Raw genomic sequence first — 19,552 nt, forward strand, 5'->3', positions numbered from 1 at the left:
TGCACACCTGTTGGCTCTCTCAGCTTTACCCGTACTCGAAGTCACCCTTGATCACTCCGCGAGCGGTCCGTGGAGCTGAGGGAGGCCGAGGCGAATTGGCGCCAGCGCGCCTGCGCGCGTACGGTGGCCGGAAGGGACCAGAGGTGGCAGTGCCGGGTGACAGTCGCGAGCCCCACCCTTTCCCCACGTGGCTGCGAAGACCGGGTGAGAAGCTGAGGCTGCGGAGTCCCTTTGCGCGGGGAGGGGAGTGGGCGCCCCCGGGTCGGGCTGGTGACTGTGGCGCCGCCCTCGCGGACCTGGTTTTGGGGAATGACCCTTACAATGACTCTTACAGCTGCCGGGGGACAAAATTCTCCATTTCCCTGGCCTCTGCTTTCTTTTCATTCATTTATTCATTCATTCATAACCTATGTACTGAGTGCCTGCTGCGTGGTGGTGAACAAAGTTGACTTGACCCCAGTTCTCCTGGAGGTTAAATTTGAGGAAATGCCTCGACAGTAAATGCAAATGAAATAAATGAACCATGTAGCTCCAGGTAGATGTAGTATTAAAATAAAAGGATGATGCAGTAGGAGAAAGGGGGCTGCTTTAACCAGAGTGGTTATGAAGAGGGTCCCTTTGGTAGCTGGGAAAGAATGAGAAAAAGGTGGGAAAGTGCGGGTGGGAAGGTGTAGGTAAGAGACCTATAAAATCCACGTAGACAAAGGGCTGCTGGTAAGGAGACTGGATTTTGTTCTGAGAAGGTTGGGATGCTACCGCAGGATTTTGAGCAATGAGGTCTCTTTATGATTTCAAGTTTCTGTCTGGCACTAAGTGGAGAATAGAAGTGCAGTGTGGCAGGGAGGAAGCTGCAGACTGTGCCTGAACCAGGGTGGGTGTGTCCAGGTGGAGGAAGGTGAGGAGTCATTAGAGTCCCTGCTGTGTCAGGGCGGTGTTTTCTTGATGAGCAGAACCCTGACTTAGAAAGGAAAACTGGGTGTCAGTTGGGCCTTGCTAACTCCCTTTCTTGGACCCATGAAGGGAGCTGGTAATGCTGTTTCCCCCCTTTCTTAGTGTGACCTGTTCCCACGTGGCTCCCAGATGACCATTCCTAGGCACTGTCTTTCTCATGAGCTCCAGATCTGCACTTTCATTCTGCCCCCTAGCCCCGTGCCTGACCTGGGGGACCCCTGCAGGACTCACCCTAGAGGTGGTCCCAGAGCTAGACATTGATCTCCCCAGCTCAGGGAGCTCAGGACTGGGCAGGGGGAAGTTCATGGGGCAGGGGAGACAAGGTCAGAGAATACATATAGGTCCTAAGTGGTCAGGGGAGGCTCCCAGGATGAGGCAGCCTGGAAGAGCTAGCAGAAACTCCTCAGAGAACCCAGGTGGAAGGAAGGTGTTCATGAGGCAAGGTGGCATGATGGCCAGACCTTTTCCTGCTTGTGTGATCTCTGGCAGGTTCTTCCCCTCTCTAAGTTTCAGATTCCTCATCTGTAAAGTAGGCGTAATGGCATTTGCCTTTAGGATTGTGCCTCTGTGACAGAGTGGCCACTCACTGTTGGCCTCCAACAGCCACAGCTGGCAAGTTCTTGCCCCTTGGAGCTGGTCAGGAACACTCCTCGCGCACATACCAGCCCAGGTGTCTCACTGAGAAACTATTGAAACAGAAAATCTTCACTTTTTTCCTTCACCTTTGACCTGGAAAATCCTTAGCAGTCCCTAAACAGGCTCCTTGTTCTTCTGGGCCAGAAAGGGGTGGGGGGCGGGGGGCGGCTATCTGCAAGGGAGCAAGGTGAAGTGTTTGATGCCCTTATGCCTCGCCCCCCTCTAAGTAAACTGGTCTAATTACCTCTAAGCAACAAAGGAAAGGAACAATAGCTAATGTTTACTGAGCTCTTACTCTGTGCCAAACCCTATTCTAAGCACTTTATGGAATTAACTGACTGAGTTTGCATCGCAGCCCTATGAAGTAGATTCTCTTTGTTTATCCCTATATTACACAGGAGAGAGTTGACTTGACCAACAGTGAAGTTAAGTGGAAGGCCCGGGATTCAAGTCACCCCGGCTGGCCCCAGAGCCCGTCCTCCTCCTCCCCAAAACATCTGCACAAACACAGATGGAATATTCACATCCTGCGCCACCTCCACAAAGAGAAGCATGGGCTTGAATGGCCTGTTTCCCACATGGCCCAAATTTGCACTCGAATTTTTGTCACATTCCCCTACTGCTGTCTTAGAACTCCCTGTGCCTTTGTTCCCCTAACGTTTTCTGTGATGTTCAAATTCTATAACAGACCTGGGACCAGAAACAAAAAAAATTGTTTTGAAAGACAATATTAGGGCAATTGAGAAAGTTGATCATGGAGCGTATATTAGCAAATAGTATTGTATCACTGTTAAACTTCCTGTGTTAAATTTTCGTTGTGCATTGAACATGTAAGAGCGTCCTTTTCTTTGGAGATTCATGCTGATGTCTTTAGGAGGGAAGAGTCTGATGCCTGGAGCATATTCTCGCATGGTATGTGTGTATGCAGGAACATACAGTGTCTCCAAAAGAGATTAACTTGGCCAAATGTTAACAACTGGTAAAGTTAGAATGGAACAGGTGTTCTTTGTACTATTCTTGCAACTTTACTATAAATTTTTAAAATGATGTATTTTTTTTTTTATTTTTTTTTTTTAGCGTTTATTTATTTTTGGGACAGAGAGAGACAGAGCATGAACGGGAGAGGGGCAGAGAGAGAGAGGGAGACACAGAATCGGAAGCAGGCTCCAGGCTCCGAGCCATCAGCCCAGAGCCCGACGCGGGGCTCGAACTCACGAACCGTGAGATCGCGACCTGAGCCGAAGTCGGACGCTCAACCGACTGAGCCACCCAGGCGGCCCTAAAATGATGTATTTTAACAGAAAGTAGTACGTCAATAAACGAGGTAGATAGAGTAAAACAAGCAAAATGAAAGGAGTTGTTAACCCCAGGTGGGCTCTGGGTCTGAGGCCTGTTTCCTCCTTTGTTAAAACGAGAGGGTGGTTAATATTAGGTGTTAAACCACTTGTACCCCAAAGACCTCCTTGTTGAGATCATAATCTGTTTTTACTTAGGGTTCAGTCTTACTTGACTCCGTGATTTACCACTAGTCTCGCAGAGGAAAAGATATTGCCCAGGGTTGCTGGGTCATCCAGCTGCTGATACAATCCTCTGGCTTTCAGCCTTTGCCTGTGCCAGGTTTCATTTGCTTTTGTTTTTAAACAGTACTTTTTTTTTTTTTTTAATGTTTATTATTTTGTGAGAGAGAAAGAGCGCAAGCTGGGGGAAGGGCAGAGAGAGAAGAGAGTCCCAAGCAGGCTCTGTACTATCAGCGCAGAGCCCAAGGTGGAGCTCGATCTCACAGAAATAAGGAGCCGAAATCAGGAGTCAGATGCTTGACCAACTGAGCCAACCAGGCGCTCCCAAATAGTACTTTTTAAATTGATCTGTTACTTACATACCATGATATCCACCCATTTTAAGTGTACGATTTAGGGGCACCTGGCTGGTTCAGTTGGAGGACCATGCAACTCTTGATCTCAGGGTTGTGAGTTTGAGCCCCACGTTGGGTGTAGAGATTACTTAAATAAATAAATCTTTAAAAATAAATAAATAAATAAATAAATAAATAAATAAATAAATAAATAGTAAAGTGTACGATTTAGTGATTTCAAGTATATTCATAAAGTTGTGTAACCATCACCACTGTCTAATTGTAGAACATTTCATTACCCCCAAAGGAGACCCTGTACTCATTAGCAGTCACTGTCCATCCCCCTTCCCCCGCCCCTACAACCGCTGGTCTGTTTTCTGTTCCTATGGATTTGCCTGTTCTGGACATTTCATATAAATGGAATCACACACTATGTGTGTGGACCTGTGTCTGGCCTCTTTCACTTAGCATGGTGTTTTCAAGGTTCTTCCACGTTGTAGTATGTGTCAGTGCTTCCTTCCTTTTTATGGCCGAGTAATATTCCATTGTTCAGACATACTACATTCTGTTTGTCCATTCACTTGCTGATGGACGCCCCCTCCTTTTCATGGTTGTCATGATTTATTTGTTGACAACACCAGGTGTTTGTCCTGTAGTTAAGTTACCCCCCTCCTGAATGGTGATTTTTGCAGACCCACATCACCATAGTATTGGTTGACGTGTCCCTCTGACCTTGATTTCCTACAAACTGTTCATTAGCTCTAGATCCTTGCCTGTCCAGTATGATAGTCACGAGTCACAGATGGATGTTTACATTAAAATGAATTACAGTTGAAGTTAGAACATACACAGTGCCTCAGTCACACTAGCTACGTTTCAGCTGCTGGAACTCACATGGATGGCACAGATATAGAATATTCCATCATCACAGAAAGTTCCATTGGATGCATGGTCATATTGGGTTTGAGTTTTTGGCAAGATACCTTCATAGGTGCTTTTCATTCTTGTCCAGGGGCAGTGGTGATGGGTTTCTCTTCTGGTGATGTGAAATCACACAGTGGACCCAGGTACTACCCACTCGTTGTCAGGTTCCTTATCAGTTTCGCTCCTCACAGTTTTGCAGCCTGTGTGGATGGTTGTCTAAATCTGTCTTGTGGATAATTAGTTGGAGTTCATCTACAAAGCAGAACTTTTCCTCATCCTCTCTTTCTAACCTGGTAATTATATGAGGGACATAGGATAAATGTTGGATTCTTTATTTGCTGGTTTTCAACAGAACGAGCAGGGTGTGTTTTAGTACTATTATGAACGCACAGATTTTGATTTTGATATCAAAATACTGTTTTTTATTTTGTTTTCTTTTACTGCTCACCTGTCACATCTTTGGCCCATTGACGACTCTTAGGGTTTGCTCCCAAGTCCTTTGACGTGACCCTGTCTGTTTTTAGAAGCTCCCTTGCTTTTTGGTCTGACAAGATGTTCCTGGCTCGTCTCCTCTGGCCTGTTTTCTTCTCAGTCCTAGAATCAGCCATTCCTCCAGCAGCCCTGTCTTCTTTGGTGGGAAATGGGACTAAGGGACCACAGTTGGTGTTCAGGGTGTTCACTTCCTCAGGGTGTTATTTCCTCAAGGTATTTTCAGTTGATATCACTAGAAAATTGGTTCCTATTGCCTAAGAGAAAATACATGATGAGTTCGTATTAAGAATTCCAGTCCGAATTTAGTTCTAAGTGTCTTTTTTTACCTTTTTGTTTGTTCTGTTTTGTTTTGTTTTAAGTAGGCTCCATGCCCAGCGTGTAGCCCAGTGTGGGACTTGAACTCACGACCCTGACATCAAGACCTGAACTGAGATCAAGAGTTGGACACTTAATCGACTGAGCCACCCAGGCACCCCTATTTTTTGGATTTTTTAATGTTAGAATCTTTTTTCTTTTAGGCTAGTTCCTAATGACATAAATATTATGACTTACTTGACATATCCACATTAGCTTCTGAATAACATTACTAATATCATTTTCGATAACGTGATTTCTGAAAACTGTTGAAGATTTTCTTTTGTAAATTTTTCTTTTCTATACTTATTGTACATCCCAGTAAGAACATATGGTTCTATCACCGCATTAGTGATAGATGTGCAATATGCATCGTAATATGTAAAAAAAATTTTAAATATTATATAAAATATTAATAAAATAAAATAATAAAACAAATTAAAATAATAAAATTAATAAAAATATTAAAAATATATAAAATATTTAAAAGTTTCTAATGTTAATTTATTTTTGAGAGAGAGAGAGAGATAGAGTGCAAGTGGGGAGGGGCAGAGAGAGAGGGAGACACAGAATCCAAAGCAGGCTCCAGGCTCTGAGCGTAGAGGCCGATGCAGGGCTCGACGTCACGAAATTATGACCTGAGCCAAAGTCAGACACTTAACTGAGCTACCCAGGTGCCCCAATCATTGCATTTTTTAAGTTTATTTATTTATTTATTTTTGAGAGAGAGAGAGGGAAGGAGGAAGGGGCAGAGAGAGAGGGAGACAGAGAATTCCAAGTAGGCTCTGCACTGTCAGCATAGAGCTCAATGTGGGGCTCAAACTCACAAACTGTGAGATCATGCTCTGAACCAAAATAAAAAAGTGGGACACTTAACTGACTGAGCCACCCACATGCCCCCATCACTGCATTTTTTTTTTTTATTTAAAAAAAAAATTTTTTTTTTCAACGTTTATTTATTTTTGGGACAGAGAGAGACAGAGCATGAACGGGGGAGGGGCAGAGAGAGAGGGAGACACAGAATCGGAAACAGGCTCCAGGCTCCAAGCCATCAGCCCAGAGCCTGACGCGGGGCTCAAACTCACAGACTGCGAGATCGTGACCTGGCTGAAGTCGGACGCTTAACCGACTGCGCCACCCAGGCGCCCCCATCACTGCATTTTAAACTCCATGTAGATAAACTGTTAGATTCACGGTTTTCATTGTATTCTTGATTTTTAGGAATTGCTTTCAATTTTTTTTTTTTTGGTTCATATTGACTTATTTATTTTCCTAAGCATGTAAAGCATTTACATCAGTTCTAAATTTAAACCAATGAAATAAGGTACATTCGGAGAAAATAATCCAGCTTCTAGTCTTGCCCACATCACCCTCTTCCCTACCTCCCCTTTTGGGAAACTATTTCTATTAGTTTTTGATTTAGTGTTCCATTTTACTTATTACTATTAATTTTTATTTTGAAGCTTTTATTGGTATAATAGCGTACCATTGTAAGTAAGTTGTTTTATTATATAGTTACATTATGGAATACCTAGTTATATAATGAAGTATCATATAGTTATAACATTACGTATTACAATGCATATTGCACATCACAGATAACACAGGTTACGTATAACATAGTATTATAATCATATATTATTTCTTTATGATGGTGTAATAACACATAATGTTGTTAAGGTTATTTTATCCTTTCTTTGTTGTTTACTGTAAGGACACATATTAATGTCTCCCCTTTCTTAGATAAAATGTAAACTACCTGCCCTCTTCTGCACTTTTCTTTAATGTTTATTTTTGAGAGAGAGAGAGACAGTGCAAGTGGGGAAGAACAGAGAGAGAGGAAGACACAGAATCCAAAGCAGGCCTCAGGCTCTGAGCTGTCAGCACAGAACCCGACATGGGGGTCGAACCCATGAACTGCGAGATCATGACCTGAGCCCAAGTCGGCCGCTTAACTGACTGAGCCACCCAGGCGCCCCTGCACCTTTTTTTTTTTTTCAAGAGAGAGAGAGAGCACAAGCACACACAAACAAGCAAGGGAGGGGCAGAAAGAGAGAGGAAGAGAGAAAATCCCAAGCAGGCTCTGCATTGTCAGTGCAGAGCCTTATGTGGGGCTCAATCACATGAACCGTGAGATGTTGACCTGAGCCAAAATCAAGAATCCAATGCTTGACTGACTGAGCCACCCAGGCATCCCTCTTCTGTACTTTTAGAAGCTCTGCACATGGTGGGGTATCAGCCTTTTCTGTGATCCAGGTTGTAAGAATTTTTCCTGGTGGGTCCTGGACTCTGGCCCCTGGTTCCCTAAATGATAGCCAGGCTCTCAGTTGTCCTCTCACCCTCAATGAAACTTTCTTCCTCTCTTGACTTCTATCAGGCGGGCACCTGCCACTCCAGGCACAGGAGATGAAGATGGCCTCCAAGCGCATCACCCAGGAGACCTTCGATGCAGCCGTTCGTGAAAACATTGAAGAGTTCGACATGGGACCAGAGGAGGCGGTAAAAGAAGCTGTGGAACAATTTGAATCGCAAGGTAGGGCAGCATGGCTCTGTCCCAGCGCTAGTCTGGCTCTCTGCCCGATAGCCACCTCCAGTCCACAGCTCTTAACATACAGGAGTGATGTCCTACCGTGGCTCTGTCTTGCCTGTGTGGCAGCCCTGGACCTGTCCCTTCTCTGCACTCTGCCCCGGATAGGCTGGCGGTCTTCTCCCACTTGACTCTCGCCCTCCCTCTACTTGCCTTGACCCCACCCAGACATCTACAGGGCTGAATCCTTCAAAGTGGGTTTCATTTTAATTGAAATCGAACCCATCGATTTCAGGCTTCTCCTGACCACCTCTCAGGAAACAGGGCCACCTGCCTCCCTGCCCACCTGCATTCTGGCTTGAGTTCATGGGGACAGAAAGGGGTATTGTCATACCTGTTGACACACAGGGGACCTGTTGTCCCCTGGCCACAGCAGGGACCTCCCCTGCCCCACAGCAGTCCATGGCTGGGGATGGAGAGTCATCTGATGGTGGCAGAGGCAGGGAGCTGGGAATGAGTACCCCACCGTACCGCTCCTGATCTCCAGTCCCGGTCCCTGTTGGCCAAGCCCAGTCAGATACCAGAGAGCAAGGGAACCCAGGGTCCAGCTTCTGTGTCCTGGGCACAGAGTGGGGTATAGACACTGGACAGCGACTAGAGGAGTACCCAGAAGTGTTCTGTGCAATGGGGCCTTCCTTGGTGGTGCCAGGGTGGGTGAGGACACAATGGGAGGATGCAGGGTAAGGAGCAATGGGAGCCCCAAGGGATAAGTCTGTGAGGTCTTCTCCCATCTCAATTCACCAGGTAGAATGTGTCCCTCACTGCAGTGTGGCCTGCAGCCTCACTACTGCTCTGCTCCCATTGGTTGGAGAGGGTCAAAGGGCAAAGACCACCCCCTTGCCACATCGTTATACCCCTGTATGGATGTGGCTACTGGGTCCTGGTGCAGAGGGTTTGGGGTGGGGAGCTGGGTAGACCTCCAAAGGTCTCCAGAGTGGGGTGGTCCCTGAAGAAGGGACATGAGGTATGTTCCAGCAGGCCTATCAGGATGATGGCTGTCACTTGTTTCCTGATTCCCCCACCCCCACAGGGGTGGATCTGAGCAACATTGTAAAGCTGGCACCCAAAGTCTCTGCAGATGGACCCCAGGAGCCTACACATGACATCCTCCAGGTAGGAAGGGGTGGCCCATGTGGACAAGGCTGGCCTTACACATGTGGTTCCACCTTTTAACGGTCTGTTAGGGATACCTTTTCATTGGTTACCAGATGGCAGATGCAGGCTCTGAAGGGCAGGCACCCAGCATGTACACACAAGCCTGAGCTGTAGCCAGGGCTCCCTGAGTTAACATTTGAGGGCCTTTTGGGGCTGGATGGTGTTCATGGTAGTCCCTGGTGTTGGGAGCTTTGGGGTATAGGGAGCCATGGAGGAGTCTCTTGGGAGGAGCCTCCCAACACTGTGTTTGCTCAGAGACGGACAGGAATTGCAGGAAGAGAATGGGACCCTAATAAGACTGTCACCTATTAAGCACTGACTGTTCACCAGCACATTACAGCCTGCCCTCTTAGCACTAAAACTGGCCTGCGAGGTAGGTGGTCCCTGACTTACTGATGGGGAAACAGAGACCCAGAGCCTGTCCTCACTCTCCAGCACCCAAGCAAGGAAGGTAAAGTTCACAGAAGTTAAATGCTTTCCTTAAGATCATCCATCAAACACTGATAAAACAGCTCTTGATGAAACAGCAAAAGGCTCTAGTGTTTATTGAAAACTGACTATGGAATCAGTTCTGTGCAAGGTGCTTTCTTTGTGCTATATCAGGTTATTCTCCCAAAGACCCAAGGTTGAGATTATTATCCTCATTTATACCCACAGATGGGTACTGCAAAGAGGAAAAACATGATTTACCTGACAAGAGAGTGTAGTGATAAAAGAGGAAGTTAGAAGACACAGCCCTGGGTGTGAACCCAGCTCTGCCCAAGGCAAGGTATTTACTTCTTCCTGCCCCAGGTTCCTCACCATCTCCTGCCTCACAGAGGTTTTGAGAAAATTCTCATTGTTGTTTTGACTTATTTGCTAGTGAGGATGAATATATTTTAAAATAAGCTTGCTGTCTTGGCCATTTTTTTATTGGGCTGTTCATCGTGTTCTTATTGATTTGTAGATGCCCTTTACATATGAGCCATCTCAGTCACAATAGTCTTTAGTAATCACTGAGTATTTCTTAAGTGCTCAGCATTGTGCTAAATTCTTTTTTTTTTTTTAATTTTATTTTAAATCTTTATTTATTTTGAGAGAGAGACTGAGTGTGAGCAGGGGAGGAGCTGAGGGGTGGGAGACACAGAATCAGAAGCAGGCTCCAGGCCCTGAGCTGTTAGCACAGAGCCCAACGCAGGGCTCGAACTCACGAACCCTGAGATCATGACCTGAGCCAAAGTCAGACGCTTAACCAACTGAGTCACCCAGATGCCCCTGTGGTAAAGTCTTAAAACATATTATTTCAATCTGTTGTTAGTCCATTTTGCTGATCAGGAATCTGAGGCTTCCCAAAGATAACTGACTCAACTGTGGTCACAGCCAGTGAGGGACAGAGCTGGGACTCAGACCCAGGTCCCTCTTCCAGGACAGTCAAGCTGGGAACAGCTCTGATGTTTTTACCAGCAGTATAGGAAACTCCGTTTATTTACAACCTTTGCTCTTTTACTCCTGTTAATTTTGACTTTAAAATTTTTATTTTTCATTATTGAAGAAGAATGTGAACGTATCTGGCATAAAAGATTTAAGTAGTAGTCAAGCATTTATAGCAAAATCTGAAAGTCCCTGTCCTATCTCTCCCATCAACCCCTTCTCTCCCTTTCCATGTGGGAGGCTCCACACACATTGGGTTTCATATCCTCCCAGCCTTATTCTCACCTTGAAGTTGAATGAGCCCCTTCTCGTGCCACAGCACCGTTGACCGCAGTTGTTGTGGCTCCGATGTGTGAAAAAGGCTTATCTGTAGAAGGAGAAAAATTCAACTCCATGATGTCTTTTGAAAGGAATCTACCAGAGTCATGAAACTTGTTGCCCACAGACTTGTAGAAACAAAACCAAGAAGTCCTGGAACTCTCTGAGTACAAATGAACCAGACCAGTTTGGTTTTATTATTTTACTATTTTTTTAATTAAAAAAAATTTTTTTTTATGTTTATTTATTTTTGAGGTGGGGGGAGGGGCAGAGAGAGAGAGGGAGACACAGAATCCGAAGCAGACTCCAGGCTCTGAGCTGTCAGCACAGAGCCCAATAGAGGGCTCGAACTCACAAATCATGAGATCATGACCTGAGCCAAAGTCAGACGCTTAACTGACTGAGCCACCCAGGCGCCCTGGACTGGTTTTATATGTGAGGAGTTTCAGAATAAAGGCCATCAGTCATAGAGAGAAGGACCCCAGGGTGGAGGCCAAAACCCCTATCACAATGCCGAGTTGTCACAGGTGGAGCACAGTTGGCTCTGCCACTTTCACGTTAGCAACTGTCCTTTCCTCAGCCATCAGCAGGGTCACAGCACCTAGGGACCGTGAAGACCACCAGCCAGCTCAGAGACTCGCCTTCCTGATGTGACCCAGGACAGGAAGAGATTCCCCATAAATTGAATGGTTACTAGGATGCCAATTTTGGTCATTTTCTTTTTCTGTCTTACCTTACTAAACCCAGAGTTTGAGAACTCCAGCACTATGCATCCTCAATGGCACTTGTAGCCCGGCTTTTCAAGTTTCTTGCAGGGTTCCTGCTAAAATGCTACATTCCCTGTCTTGGGTCTATGGTAAAATATATATAACACAAATTCACCATCTTAGCCATTTCTAAGCATATGGTTCAGCAACATTAAGTATAGTCACATTGATGTGCAGCCATCCCCACCATCCATTTCCAGGACTTTCTTGGATTCTCAGACTGAAACTGTCCCCACTAAACACGAACTCCCCACTCTCTCCTTCAGCCCCTGGCCATTCTACTTTCTGTCTCTATGACTGTGACTCTTCTAGGGACCTTCTGTAAGTAGAATCACACAGTATTTATCCTTTTGGGTCCTGCTCATTTTCCTGAGCATAAGGTCCTCAGGGTTCATCCATGTTGTCACCTGGGTCAGAATTTTGTTCCTTTTTATGGCTAATAATATCCCATTGTGTGACTGGACTACCTTCTGTTTATCCATTCATCCATGGATGGAAATTTGGGTTGTGTCCACCTTTTGTCTACTGTAAGTAATGCTGCTGTAAACGTGGATATACAAATATCTCTTCAAGACTGCTTTCAGTCCTTGTGAGTATGTACTCGGAACCGGGATTGCTGGATCATATGGTAATTCTCTATTTAATGTTTTGAGGAACTTCTAGGCCATTTTCCACAATGGGTGCAGCAATTCACATTCCCACCAGCAACACACAAGGGCTCCATTCCTCCACATCCTCACTAGCGCTTGTTATTTTCTGGCTGTGTGTGTGTGTGTGTGTGTGTGTGTGTGTGTGTGTTTATTGTAGCCATCTTGTAATGGATATGAGGGTATCTCATTGTGGTTTTGATTTGCATTTCCCTAATGACTGGTTATGTGGAACATCTTTTCACGTGGCGATTGGCCACCAGTGTATCCTCTTTGGTAAATGTCTATTCAAGTCACATTCTCTGCTTCTAGTCCATTAATAATTCCATGTCATTGAAACATATGCTCAGGTAACTCTACAAATCTAGCTCAGTGAGGGTTGTCCAATGGGCATCCTAGCCTTTCAGGGCAGTTGTGGCTAAATCAAAGCCCTTTGGGTTGGGTTGATGGTTATCTGTAGAACTGCCTTCCCTGGGGCCAAGGGCCAGTGATTTCCTGAGCTCCAGGAGGCTTGGGCTCATCTTAGACTCATTGCTGAGACAGGTGTGGAGGTGATGGAGTTAAATGGTGGCTAGACTTGTATGCTCTTTTTTGTTTAGTTTATATGTGAGAGAGAGAGAGACGGAGTGCAAGTGGGGGAGGGGCAGAGAGAGGGGGAGACACAGAATCTGAAGCAGGTTCCAGACTTGGAGCTGTCAGCACAGAGCCCAATAGAGGGCTCGAACTCACAAATCATGAGATCATGACCTGAGCCAAAGTCAGACGCTTAACTGACTGAGCCACCCAGGTGCCCCTGTATACTCTTTTCAAATTGTTTTCTCTTGTTATTACTTTTTCCCCCAAGGGCTTTGTGTTGAATTGGGGTAAATCAACAGTATGTCTGGTGTGGTTTCATTTGGCAGATATATATCTGTGGAGTGAATGGGAGAGACAAACAGGAGACATCTGGTATCGGCAGGTCTGGCAAAGGTAGCTTTCACCTTCCTCGGAGAGCTGGCCACTGGAGGGTGTGTTAGTTACAGTTGCATGATAGGCAGCCCCAAACAGCAGCCGTTTTATGTTCCTTATGATTCAGCTGGGTTGACTGAGCTCAGCCAGATGGTTCTTCTGCCGGTCTCTCTTGGACCCTCTTGCAATGGCAGCTGGGGCTAGAATGTTTAATTTGTCAGCATTCATGTGTGTGGCTCCTTGGAGGGACACTGAGATAGCTGGGTCTGTCCTTCTCTATGTGGCCTCTAACGCTCAAAGCTCCTAAAAGCACAAGGTGGAAGCTGCCACAGCTGGACTGAATTTCCACCACAGTCCTAGATCCCAGAAGAGGGAAGCGCGCGGGGGTGCGACACTCACCGTGGAACCTCTTCGGGCTGAGCTGACACTGAGGCTTCTCCCGTGTCCTCTAGGCCCTGGATGACCTGCAGGAGTCCGTGGCCCACTCTCGCCCCCAGGAAGTGTCAGCGCATCTTGCCCGCTTTTTTGAGCAGTGCAAGCAGCACAAACCTTGCCGCTTCCTGGCAGCCCAGAAAGGGGCCTACCCCATCCTTCTCGCTGCCTGGAAGCTTGCTGTAGTGAGTGACCAGGGCCTCCTGCTCCAGGCCCTCAATGCCGTGTCGGCCCTGACCGAAGGCCAGCCCGATCTCCTGGACACCCAGGGCTTGCAGTTGCTGGTGACCACACTGGCCCAGAATGCCGATGCAGCCGATCTGACCTGTTCTGGGATCCGCTGTGTGTGCCATGCCTGCCTGAAGCACGAGCAGAATCGGCAGAGCCTGGTGAAGGCCGGTGTGCTGCCCCTGCTGACCGGTGCCATCACCCGGCATGGTCACTGCGCCGATGTGGTCAAGGAGGCCTGCTGGGCCCTCCGAGTCATGACCTTCGATGATGACATCCGTGTGCCCTTTGGCCGTGCCCACGACCATGCCAAGATGATTGTGCAGGAGAATGGAGGCTTGAAGGTGCTCATTGAGGCCGCCAAAGGTAAGAGCAGGTGTGAAAGAGAGAGTTGGGTTTTAAGATTACTTCAGGCTGGCCCCAGAAGATTACTTCTGCTTACCTCTTTTGGCTTACCCTCACCCACACGGCAGCGTTAGTGGAACAGTGTACCTACTCTTGGTTGCTGCTCTTGGGGAGTTCCAGGCCAGTGCTCGTTGGCCAGGACCAAATTTTGTGCCCATTTCTGGAGCCATTTGGGGAAGGGGTTTGGCTCTGTCCACTCACACAGAGTGGAGAAGGGAGGGCTTCCCAAGGGGACAAATAAGGGTGTTTCCCAAAGATGGTCCCCAGTAGAGGTTTACACTTTGGTTCATACTTAGCCACAAATACTTAGGCATGTACATGTTCTTGACTAGGGTGATCCTGGCGAGCCAGCCACAGGAGGTCACAGTGCTAATGTTCAGACCCTAAATTCCCTGCCTCTGTCCACTGTACCCACCAGAAAAGGCCTGACTGGTTTGATGCATAGAAGATGCTAGAAGAATGAATTCTTCCCAGCCTGCCTGTGGCTCTGGCTCTATGGCTAGGCTTGTGTGTTTGACTCTGGCCCTGTCTTCTGGAAAGACAGGCTTGCCTCAGTTTCTTCTCCACACCTCCGGAGAGGGTGGAAACAGGTTCTGACTATCTGCAAAGTCGGGCTGCTTTTCTGAGGGGTAGTTTACATCTTTCTTGTTTATCAACAGGAATTCATACCAGTCAGGGTTCTACCAGAGAAGCAGAACTAGTGGGATCTGTTTGTGTATGTATATGTATATTTATTTCAAGGAATTGGCCCATGTGGCTGTGGGGCTGCTGAGTCTGAAATCCATGGAGCAGGCTTGAGAGGAGCCAACACCACAGTCCTCCAACGAGCTTCTTCCTCTTCAGGAAGACCTTAGTTTCCCTCTAAGGCCTTCGGCTGACTGGACAAGGCCCACCCAGACCATCAGGGTCATCTTGAAGTCGGCCGTTCATAGATGTCACCACATCTAGAGATACCTCTACTCAGATTAGTGTTCATGCCATTGCTGGGTGCTGCACCCTATCCCGGGGTGGAGGGTGGGGGGGGCATACCAACTGACTGTCACAGAGCTCTGTATAAATTATGGCTATCCGCCACCCCCCATGTGGGCCTCAGTGCAGGCAGGCGTCTCTTCCCTCGTGCCTCTGAACTTAGTCTTCGGCATCTGTGTTCAATTTTGCCTGGGTCAACTCTATCCATATGTCCCTCTACAGTTTCTGGGTTTCCCGTTGCACTTAGAAAGGTCATTCCCACCCCAAGAACATAAAAATAGCCTTGGATGTTTTATTATAGCACTATTATGGTTTTCTTTTTTTAGTTGAGATCATCAGTTGGTCTGGAATTTATCTGGGACACGGTGTGGGGGAGGGCGGGTTCCCGTGTCTTCTCCTGTGGCCAGCAGGGGGCACTGCAGGTTTGGGCAGCCCTGGTGTCCACCGGGGCTCTCCTGTTACTGGTGGCCACCCTGCCTGGCAGAAGGGCCCAGCTTCCCAGGTTGAGCAGGATTTGTATCAGGACCGCTGGCTCCTGGCTCCAAGCTGGGACTGGTCCTCTTCCATATGCTCACCCCCCAGTGATTCCTCTTCTTCGCCCTCCACAGCATTCTCTGACAACCCCAGTGTCCTGAGTGAGCTCTGCAGCACCCTATCCCGCCTGGCTGTCCGCAACGAATTCTGCCAGGAGGTCGTCGACCTTGGGGGCCTCGGTGTCCTGGTGGCCCTCCTGGCCAACTGCAGCGACCACCAGGTGGGCCTCCAGAGCCGTCTTAGGGTGTGACGCCCCCTCATTTGGGTTTCGATTTGTCATTTCTCTTGATGCCAAGGGAGGGTTCCAGACTTCTCAGTGAACTCTGCCCCTCTGGGTCCCTGCCACCCAGACAAGCTTGAACCAGAACATGGTTGACACCTGAAGCAAAGTGCAGTTTTCACTTCTCATTGACCCGAGGGTAGGAAGTAAAGTTTTTTGGGAAAACAAATCCACCCACCCTCCCTTACTGTTCTCTAGCACCTTTGTATTTTCTGCCAGCAGGGGGAGGAATGCAAGTGGGTGTTGGCAGGGGCTGGCCCTTACCCTGGCTCAGGTGTGTGAAGCTTGAGTGAGGCAAATCCTTGGTGCCTCGGTTTCCCCATCTGTAAAATGGGGCAGGGACCCCTATTCATTATTCTTTCATTTAGCTGTCACATATCAACCCTCTGTGTACATGCCTGGCCTGTGGCAGCAACGGTCCTGTTGTCCCCAACTCCCGCTCATGATGTCACCCAGGCTCCTTCTGTGCAGGTGACAGAAAGCTGAATTTGACCCAGCTTAAGCAAATGAGGGGATGGATTTTGTTTGTACTTCTGCACTGCCAGGGGTGGGTGGAGGCTTGGTTTCCCTCCTACTGTTTTCTCTTTCATGGCTCTGCCCCTCACTGGGGAGGTCAGCAGTCCCAGCAGCATCTGGTCAGCTGTCCTCAGCTCAGGTTGGTTGGCACTCACCTGAGGACTCAGCTGTGGCCAGGGGGCCCTGTGCTCTAATTCCTGGTCTGAGCCATATGTCCCCTCTGTGTGTGAGGGGTTTCAAAGTTGTCCAAATGCCTGGCCTGGACTTAAGTGTAATTCACAGGGTCTACCCCGCTAAGCCTCCCCTGCCTTTTTTTTTAACTTTTTTTTTTTTAACATTTATTTACTTTTGAGAGATAGAACATGAGCAGGGGAAGGGCAGAGAGAAAAGGAGACATAGAATCTGAAGCAGACTCCAGGCTCTGAGCTGTCAGCACAGAGCCAGACACGGGGCTTGAACCCATGAACATGAGATCATGACCTGAAGTCGACACTTACCTGACTGAGCCACCCAGGTGCCCTGCTCCCTGCCTTTTTTATGCAGCAAGTAATAACCCTGCCATTACACGTTGCTTGCGTGCCCCAGGCTGGCCCCACCAATTGTTCAAATAGCAAAACCATCCTAGACCCTCCCTCAAGTCCCCCTTCCCACCAACCAGCAACCAAGCCGTCAGCGTCTGGCATAGCACAGGAGGATGAGCTGGCCAGAGGTGACCCCCACATTGCCCTCCCTTTTAGGACCTTGTGAAGCAAGTGTTGAGTGCCCTGAGGGCCATCGCAGGCAATGATGATGTGAAGGATGCCATTGTTCGAGCTGGTGGGACAGAGTCCATCGTGGCTGCCATGACCCAGCACCTGGCCAGCCCCCAGGTACCTACCGCAGGCGGGACGCACACGAGGTGGGGCACGGTGGCTGTATCTGCATGGTGCTCTTTCCCATTTCCTCAAGCAGGGCTAGGGCTGGAGTGGGGCACACGAGAGGCCTGGGTTGAGACCTTCAGAGCGTGGTTGATGTTTTTATCCCTTGGTATCACTCTGGTTATTACTGATCTGGTATATACATGGGCTGGCAGCCATCTATCCAGGTGAAATTGCAGGGCACTCACCTGGGGGATTAACTGTGGGGGCCCGCCAGGGCATCTGTCTCAGCCATTCCCATGACACCCACAGGTGTGCGAGCAGAGCTGTGCAGCCCTGTGCGTCCTGGCCCTGCGAAAGCCAGAGAACAGCCGGGTCATCATGGAGGGTGGTGGGGCCCTGGCTGCATTGCAGGCCATGAAGGCACACCCGCAAGAGGCCGGAGTGCAGGTGAGCCTGGGGATAGGAGGAGGGAGCAGGACTCAGGCCCTCCCTGTCCCTGTCCCTATCAAAGCCCAGTTCTCTCAAGGTCTCCACTTCTCAGCCCCCCGGAGTCCTATATCTGTTTCCCAGTTCTGCCCACGGCTGTCTTCCTGTTCCTTTGCTGTTCCCGCAGTGATCTTTTCCTTTCCTAACAGTCCCTATAGAGGGATAGTTCGAGGAGCGGGAGATGGGAGGAGAGCAGGTGGGGATCTGCTGGAACTTTTGGAAAGCTCCTTGCTGACCATGGCCACTCCTTCATGTTCTGCATGCAGGACCCACTGTCCATACCTTGCTGGGGAGTCAGGGAAGCCGAGCAGTAGACAAGGCTGTGCGTGCCCCTGCCGGAGACCCACACACCTCCCTGTATCTGCCAGGACTGTCCCCACCTCCCCCACTCCCACCTCTTGCACCCTCCCAGCACAGGGGCCTCCTTGTTGGTCCTTAGACACACCAGGCTCTGTCCCACTCAGGGCCTTTCTGCCGATAGTGTCTCCTCTGGGACACTGGGCCCTTGGCTCGCTCATCACCTTGCCCACGCTTGATCACCCTGGCCAGACAGCCCCTCGCACCTCCCTTCCTCATCTAGCCTCCCAATGGTGCGATGCTTTGTGGCACCCACACATGGCAGAGGAGCAGGGCACAGATGTTGGCTGAATGGGTGATGATGTAATTGACAGGTGGACCCCGTGCACAACCCCCCTCTTCCCACTGACTCTCTGCTGGCTCTTGCCAGCCTCAGGGGATCTTGCTCTGAGACAGAGGGTCCTACACCTGAGGGATCTGCCCCACCTGCCAAGTACTTGGCTGCCCCGAGCTTCAGTTTCCTCGCTTGGGAGATGGGGAAATCAGCCCTGCCTCCCGGGGCAGCTGAGAGGATGAAGTGGAGACATGAACCTAGCCTGATGAACCACAGCGTAGGTACCTGCTGTATGTTGGTTGTGGTCATCTTTGCCCCATTGTGTTATGGTGAGGGCCCCAAGGTCAGAGTAGACCCCATGCACCAGCTTACAGCCACTCACCTTCAGTTCTCCCTCCCAGAAACAGGCCTGCATGCTGATCCGTAACCTGGTGGCTCGAAGCCAGGCCTTTTCACAGCCCATCCTGGACCTGGGGGCTGAAGCACTCATCTTGCAGGCCCGTGCTGCCCACCGTGACTGTGAGGACGTGGCCAAAGCTGCCTTGCGGGACCTTGGCTGCCGCGTTGAGCTCCGGGAGCTGTGGACTGGCCAAAAGGGCAACCTGGCACCATGACCCCAGGCTCAGTCTGGGCCGTGGCTCTGGATGAGTCATATGACTCAGGAATAGGGAGGAGGTCTGTGTCCTGCCACTCTACTCCCCGGATTCCTCCCCCACTCGGCAAGAGGTGTTTTCTGATGGGATCAGGTACCAGGCACCGGGCTAGGGTGTGGAGGGAGCATTGGTGAAGCATCTACACACCAGAAAGCAGCTCCTGGGACCTGGTCTCTGTTCACCTCGTTCCCCTCACCAGCCAACAGCATTGGTGTTACTCATCCTGCCCTCTCACCCCCACCCCATGCCCCTTCCTACCAGAATGGCCTCCTTAGCATTGCCCAGGGGTGATGTGCTGATTGAAAGATTGAAATTTAGAAGCCTGCCGGCCAATCTCACAGCAGGGTGGGGCCCTGCTTCAGCGCCTACAAGTCTGTTTTCTCCCCTGCTGGTCTCTCACTTGTTATGGGTTGCAGGTGCCTTGCTCTGCTGGACAGAGGGCGAGGACCAAGCTCTTCTGCCTCCAGGGGTCCCAGACCAGTCAGTACTGCCCAGTAATAAAAGATTGTTAGCTGAA

The 19,552-nt window shown here is 48.9% G+C and overlaps 2 protein-coding genes across 5 annotated transcripts in view; one reads left to right on the forward strand and one right to left on the reverse strand.

Moving 5' to 3' along the window:
* The window catches only part of SUGP2 (SURP and G-patch domain containing 2), a 32,456-nt gene extending 32,376 nt beyond the window's left edge, over window positions 1-80 (reverse strand). Inside the window, exon 1 of one of the 2 annotated variants that reach the window (XM_047843488.1) lies at window positions 8-80. The gene's annotated coding sequence lies outside the window, so the exon portion shown is untranslated. The remainder of the gene's footprint in view (window positions 1-7) is intronic. The other variant, XM_047843495.1, reaches the window with a different exon arrangement.
* Window positions 57-19,552, forward strand: ARMC6 (armadillo repeat containing 6). Of its 3 annotated transcripts, none has more exons than XM_047843529.1 (8): window positions 57-204; window positions 7,587-7,742; window positions 8,827-8,909; window positions 13,494-14,067; window positions 15,684-15,829; window positions 17,143-17,274; window positions 17,575-17,712; window positions 18,784-19,552. In XM_047843529.1, exons 2-8 carry the CDS (start codon window positions 7,616-7,618, stop codon window positions 18,994-18,996), a joined length of 1,413 nt encoding a protein of 470 aa, XP_047699485.1. In that variant the 5' UTR covers window positions 57-204; window positions 7,587-7,615; the 3' UTR covers window positions 18,997-19,552. The 3 variants fall into 3 exon arrangements, with proteins under 3 accessions (XP_047699485.1, XP_047699502.1, XP_047699495.1); XM_047843546.1 differs by having other exon boundaries at window positions 18,771-18,940; XM_047843539.1 differs by lacking the exon at window positions 17,575-17,712.

Source organism: Prionailurus viverrinus, chromosome A2, assembly GCF_022837055.1.
Source record: "Prionailurus viverrinus isolate Anna chromosome A2, UM_Priviv_1.0, whole genome shotgun sequence".
NCBI classification, from domain to species: domain Eukaryota; kingdom Metazoa; phylum Chordata; class Mammalia; order Carnivora; family Felidae; genus Prionailurus; species Prionailurus viverrinus.

Bases quoted from the DNA above. Each gene is read 5' to 3' on its own strand.
- ARMC6 (XM_047843529.1), top strand. From the start codon at position 7,616: ATGAAGATGGCCTCCAAGCGCATCACCCAGGAGACCTTCGATGCAGCC. The intron at 15,830-17,142 runs GTGGGCCTCCAG...CCTCCCTTTTAG, and splicing joins CCAACTGCAGCGACCACCAG to GACCTTGTGAAGCAAGTGTT. The intron at 17,275-17,574 runs GTACCTACCGCA...TGACACCCACAG, and splicing joins AGCACCTGGCCAGCCCCCAG to GTGTGCGAGCAGAGCTGTGC.